The sequence below is a fragment of the Colobus angolensis genome, unplaced genomic scaffold (genome assembly GCF_000951035.1).
Source record: "Colobus angolensis palliatus isolate OR3802 unplaced genomic scaffold, Cang.pa_1.0 Scaffold245, whole genome shotgun sequence".
NCBI lineage: Eukaryota > Metazoa > Chordata > Mammalia > Primates > Cercopithecidae > Colobus > Colobus angolensis.
The window spans coordinates 3,297,026-3,303,804 of record NW_012115655.1 but is presented as its reverse complement, the minus strand read 5'-3'; the positions used below and the strand labels follow the sequence as shown (position 1 = coordinate 3,303,804).

Below are 6,779 nucleotides of genomic sequence, written 5' to 3'. Positions count from 1 at the left end.
AAGTCAAAGAACTGAACTATGCATGGAGTTTACCTGAGGTCACTCATTTTCTTGGTAAATTTTGGTAAAATATACGTAATTACCATCTTAACCATTTTTAAGAGTACAGTTCTGTGGTGTTAAGTCCGTTTATATTGTGCAACCATCACTACCATCCATCTACACATCTCTTTTCATCTTGTAAAACTCAAACTCTACCCATTAAACAACAACTCCCCATCCCCCCACCCCCTGTATGCCCAGTCCCTGGCAAACACCACTTTACTTTCGGTTTCCATGAATTGACTACTTCAGGTACATCAAACAAGTGGAATCAAGAGTATTTGTCTTACTGTGACTGGCTTATTAGCATAGTGTTCTCAAGGTTCTTCTAGTTGTAGCATGGGTCAGGATTTCCTTCCTTTTAATATATTTTACATATATATGAGCGCTTGTTTATCTGTTCATCCATCAGTGGACATTTGGGTTGCTCCACCTTTTGGATGTTGCAAATGATGCTGCTATGAACATGGATATTCAAATATTCCTGAGACTCTGCTTTCCATTCTTTTGGCTATGTACCCAAAAGTGGAATTGCTGGATCAAATGGATCCTCCTTTTGCTCTTTTTCTCTAAGCCCTCACTCTGAGTATCTTTTCCTTTTAGAGCTTTAGGTTTTAAAAGTTCTCATCCATTTATTCTTTAAGTAACACAGCAAACCCTTAATTAAGATTGTTCAGAGAATATAGTGGTTATTGAATTTTTTGGCTAAATCGCCAGAAATCTGTTTCAATCCTTGCTGTTAAAGAAGTGTGTTCATTTTATTCTCGTAGTAAACATAAGTGAATCTCTCTGATAATTCAGGATCTTGCAGTGCCTCGGAGCTATGTGAACATGGATTCTCAGCCTAGGATACCCCAGGGATGTAAGTTATCAGGGATTGGAGCAAAGCATTAACCCTTCACAACCCTATAAAACTAAATCTTTGAGCTTAATTATTTCTGTGTTTATAAACAATATAGTAAGTACGATATAATCATTGATATTTCAAAGGTGGTTACTAAAGGTTTTTTATGCGGCCGTCTTTACTATTTTCTTTCTCTCTTTCTTTGCATCCCCATATCACCAGATAATGGGCTCCCACCTCACTCTGAGTAAACACATTTAATAGACATAGAAAGAAATGGAATCCGGTTCACATCTTCCTCACCCAGCTGCATTTCTCTTTTACTACATGTCCTGGTCAGTTTGGGCTGCTATAATAAAATACCATTTACTGGGTGGCTTAAACAACAAACGTGTGTTTCTCACAGTCTAGAAGCTGAGAATTCCAAGAGTGAGGCAGAGTCAGTGTCTGATGAGGACACTCATCCTGGTTTGCAGATGCTGTATCCTCACATGGAGGAGAGAGATGTATCCTCACATGGAGGAGAGAGAAAGGGATCTGGTCTCTTCCTCTTCTCATGGGGCACTAAACCAATGATTAGAGGCTCCATCTTCATTGCCTCATCTAAACCTAAGTACTCCTCAGAGGCCTCACCTCCAAATACCATCACATTGGGGATTAGGGTTTCAACATGAATTTTGTGGGGATGCAAACATTTGGTCCACAGCACTACACTTCAAGAAAGAAAAATTAAGCTTTGGATGAGAGGGGACCAGAGAAAGAGGAGAAGAACCAAGAGGAAAGAGAGCAAAGAAATTACGAAGAAGCATGAAGGAGGGAAAGGAAAAAAAGAGATGGAGTGAGGGAAGTCCCAAAGCCGGACTTCACCATTTCCCTCTATCTTTGGACAAATAAAGCCTTGTTCCCTCTGGGTCTGAGGATGGTTCTGGAAGGCGTGAATCAACTACGAGGATCCTATGGCTGTGACGAGTGGAAAACTAAACCACAGGTTACTTAGAGCAGGATGAACCTAGTCAGCGTATACAGCAAGCACATCTTGACTGCCCGCCTTCCACAGCCTCCTGAGCTCAGTAACTACCAGCCAAGAATGGAAAAGATAAAACCTTCATTCCACGTTTTATTTAACACTCTGTGGACAGAAGAGTAGTTCCCCAGGTTCTCTACGTCCGTTGTCTATCCCGTGCCCAAACATGCATTGCTCTAATCCTGGGGCTGGAGGATCTGGAGGGAGGCGTAAAGGTCAGCCTTCTTTAGCCCTTCAGCCAAGTGTCCACAGTGCATAGGGGCAGAGGTCCTAGCATGCCACCTCTTAGATCTGACCTGATTTTAACTCTGCCTGACAAGTAGTAATTACCTTTTAAAGAGCTGGAGAAATGAAGATGCCTGGTATATTTTAAACGTAGTTCCCCCAGGGAGGTGTGATGGTTCTTCTCTGCATTTTTATCAGACCGTGGGGTTTGCATGAGGTATGTCCAGGCTTGGAAGCACCCTGGGAACCCAGAGGCTTGACGACTTTAAATGTACTTTTTTCATACAGTACCCCAGGATGAAAATGAAGGTATTTTTAGAGGTTATAAAGAAATTGTGGTACCTGAGTGACTTTTTTGTACAGGAGTCAAAAAAATATAAGCAGGCTTGATTGATCTTAATAGATTACTGATGTTTCATGATTTGTGGCCTCTTTACTACTTACATTTCTAATTTGAAATTGCTACTCTCCTGTGGCATCATTAACATTATAAAACCTAAGCTAGTTTTCCTTACAAATGTGATTCCTGTCCTAGAAGGATTTCCAGTCTGATAAAGAAAGAAACAGGAGCAAGTGCCATGCACATGAGTGATTTGCCTGCAAAAAGATGCTCATGAAGATACCATAAATCACTGGTTCTTAACCAGGGTGATTTCACCCCTCGGGGAATTTGTCTCATTTGGGAAGCAGTTGCTACTGGCATCTAGTGGGGAGAGGCCGAGGATACTGCTAAACACCCTACAGCACCTAGGACAGCGCCCCCCCCCCCCCCCCCGCGGCCGACCGGCACCACAACAAAGAATTGTCTGGTCCAAAATGCAGGTAGTGCTAAGGTTAAAAGCCCTGTCAACAGTGTGCAGAAGATACAACATGAACCGACAAATTGACTGAATTAGGAAAAATCCAAAATGATGCCCACAATTGTGGCTACTTGTCTCTGGGATTTTTTAGGCCCCCCATCCCTGCTTTAGCTTTTTGTTTTGAAATCACTTTAGACTTACAGATTGGATATTTTCAACCCTATTTCCTTAGCACATGGGAGGCTTTGCTAGATGTTGAATGAAAAATGGGATGAGGCCCATTACTGGGTATATACCCAAAGGATTATAAATTATGCTGCTATAAAGTCACATGCATACGTATGTTTATGGTGGCACCATTCACAATAGCAAAGACTTGGAACCAACCCACATGTCCATCGATGATAGACTGGATTAAGAAAATGTGGCACATATACACCATGGAATACTATGCAGCCATTAAAAAGGATAAGTTTATGTCCTTTGTAGGGACATGGATGAAGCTGGAAACCATCATTCTCAGCAAACTATCGCAAGGACAGAAAACCAAACACCGCATGTTCTCACTCATAGGTGGGAATTGAACAATGAGATCACTTGGACACACGGTGGGGAACATCACACCAACATGGCAATGTATATGTAACCTGCACATTGTGCACATGTACCCTAGAACTTAAAAGTATAATAATAAAAAAAATGGGATAAGGAAAGAGAGACATTAGGACCAAATCCATTTAGGTTTTACTTCCATGTCAACTGTGTGGGAAACAGTTGCGGTCTCAGAGCAGAGAGGAAGGCTCGGAGATAAGCTTGTGGCCTCCTGGAAACATCCAGCAGGGTGTCCTCTGCATCCCTCTGTGCATTTGCTTCTGCTTGGCTTGAGTTGCTTAGTGCCAGTGGAATTGGGGTGGGAGGGTGGGGGCGAACCTCCTGAATAGGCCACTGATGAGCTTTGGTCCTGAGAGAAATCATTTCCCACCCTAAACCTTACCCCAGTCATTGAGGGTGGCCAGGATAATTCAGTGGGCCACTACCTATTCAGTAAATATATAGGTGTGTGTATATTGTAATTAGAACATAGACACCTGGAAAGTGAAAGTTTCCCATAATTCTGATAATAAACTTACATACATTTAAAAACTGGAAGAATATATACATTAACACAAACATTATTGGAGATAAACAGGGAATTATAATTTTACAGTACGTTATACTGTTTTACAACTTTTTTTTTTGAGACAGGGTCTCACTCTGTCACCCAGGCTGGAGTGCAGTGGCACAATCTCGGCTCACTGCCACCTCCGCTTCCTGGGGTCAAGGGATTCTCGTGCCTCAGCCTCCCGAGTAACTGCTATTACAGGCATGTGCCACCATGCCCAGCTAAGTTTTTTAGATTTAGTAGATACAGGGTTTTGCCACATTGGCCAGGCTGGTCTGGAACTCCTGACCTAAAGTGATTTGCCCATTACAGGCGTGAACCACTGCGCCCTGCTGTACAGGTTGTATTTTTTACCATGCTATATTGTGGACCTTTTTTGTTCTAGTATGATGAACAGACATAAAGTTGTCTGTAAAATAAGGATTATAATGTCTATCCACCTACTTCAGAGATATCAGAAAGACTCAAATATAAATTGAGATTTGGAAAGTAGATCGAGTCTTTTAGATGAAAATTATTATATACCATGCTGACTTTTTAATTGACTATACCAGTGTTGAATGATTTTATTACTAGTTTCTTTTGAGGTGTTACTGAAATATTTTTAAAGACATCGAGTCCTCAGAAACCATTATGGCCGTATTAATATAGTTTGTGTAATACTCATAGATTTCAAGTGTCTTTTTGTGTCTCCACAGGCAAATACATGTATCAGCCTATGACCCCTGTGGAACAGCTTCCAAGCACTGAGATTCCTGCCAGGCCTCGGGAACCCACAAACACCATTCAGATCTCAGTCTCGCTCACCGAACACTTTTTGAAATTTGCGTCTGTCTTCCAGCCTCCCCTTCCCCCTGACTCACCAAGGTACTGTATGATTTCAGACCTCTTTATTGACAACTATCAGGTTAAATGTATTAATGGGAAGATGTGTTATGTGCAGAAGCAGCCGGCGCCGCATTCCCACAAAATGAGCCCTGAGGAGGTCTCTGCACACGATGCCTTAATTTCAAAAGAGAGCAATACACCAAAAATAGATCACTGCTCTTCTCCCTCAAGTTCTGAGGACTCTGGGATCAATGCGATCGGGGCTCACTATGTGGAATCGTGTGACGAGGACACAGAAGAAGGAGCAGAACTGAGTTCAGAGGAAGATTACAGTCCAGAGAGCAGCTGGGAACCGGATGAGTGCACCCTTCTCTCCCCCTCACAGTCTGACCTGGAAGTGATTGAAACAATAGAAACGACCGTGTAAGAGTCCAGACAGGAAGCCGCAGCCTCGGACCCACGCCGAGCTTTTGTACCTTTGTCTGGTGGATCCTTTTTTCCAATGCTGTTGATATTTTTTACCCACCCACCCCCCGCAACCAACAACCGTAGCAGTTCAGTGGTATGCTGATTAGCTTCTCTCCGTCTTACAACTAAGACATTCTTTGTATTATAAACGGTTTTCTTTTGTATCTTGACTTACTTTCTATGTAGCATCTGGTGTCATGAATCGTGACCCAGCCTTAATTTCACTGGGAGATTTGAAGGCGCTGAAGTGATGGTCGCAGAGTATCTTGGATCAGATTGAGGAGGTACCCAAAGGGAAGGAACCAGTGTTTTCTCAGTAGCCAGTCCTTCACAGAGAGACTCTTGCCATTCCCTTTGGCATGTTCACAGGCACTCCCGTCCTGTCCTGCTTGTCCTACGCAAGCAGCACTCCCTACTGAGTGTGCACTAGTAGATGCCGTTTCTTCCCTTCCCCTTCTCCCCACACCTGCACTGGGTCTGGATCAGAGCTGCCTCGGCTTACTTCCGGGAGGTCACTGGAGGCCAGTTCAGCCCATGGTTTGTGGCCAATGTCTGTACAAGGCTCCATGACCGGGGCTGAGCTAGACGTTCACATGAGGAGATGACCTCATCCGTCTCATGCTCAATCCAGCTTTAGCTGAGCACCTGTCCCCTACAGGGTGCTGTGGGGACACAGCATGAATAAGACCTGATTCCCACCATGAAGGGGCCCAGTCCTATATATGACACATTCAGCTCATGACACCCAGAAAGCTCTGGGAACCCAGGGGAAGGATGAGATTTACTTGGCTGGGGCCAGCTGGGGAAGGTGTTTCAGCATTTGAGCTGGCCTCTTGGGTGGGTTCCCCAACGTTTCTCTGCTTTTAATTGTTCAAGTCTGGGAAAATCTCTTAGGAAGTTATATAGGTATCACATTTAGGAGGCAGCTACATCTGACATCTTAAGAAAAACCAACTAATAGTTTTAGTTAGCATGGAAATGCTAAAGACAGAAGCCCTTTAGGGATTAGGACTGAATCTAATAGGTTTGATTAATTCTGCTTCATTTGGTTGTATGAAGCATTAGTATGGCTTAAGTGAGGAATGGATTAGAATTCAGTATGATACATGGATTTTTATGCAACGGCAAAGGCAGTTGAAATAGTTCGCTGCTAAGTCAGGAGAAAATATTCTGTGTAATAGTCATTTACTTTCTCACACTAACTGTCCATATGTGTTCTCTGCCCTCACACGCACAAAATAGTGACGAAGTCTTTCTCATTTAGCTCTCTCCAGAATTCTACTCTCCATTTGTACCAGGTACTCTTGTGAGTCAGTTAACTGCCATTTCTCCAAACCTTCTATCCATGAGGCATAGTTACAAATCCTGGAAATTTTCAGTATGGCC

General features: G+C 43.1%; 1 protein-coding gene across 1 annotated transcript in view; it reads left to right on the top strand.

Moving 5' to 3' along the window:
• Positions 1–5,551, top strand: part of LOC105514473 (chromosome unknown open reading frame, human C3orf70) — a 93,568-nt gene extending 88,017 nt beyond the window's left edge. Inside the window, exon 2 of the mRNA XM_011945855.1 lies at positions 4,796–5,551. Coding sequence (XP_011801245.1) covers positions 4,796–5,352 — 557 coding nt within the window. The 3' untranslated portion in view covers positions 5,353–5,551. The remainder of the gene's footprint in view (positions 1–4,795) is intronic.
• The last annotated feature ends 1,228 nt before the right edge of the window (positions 5,552–6,779 follow it).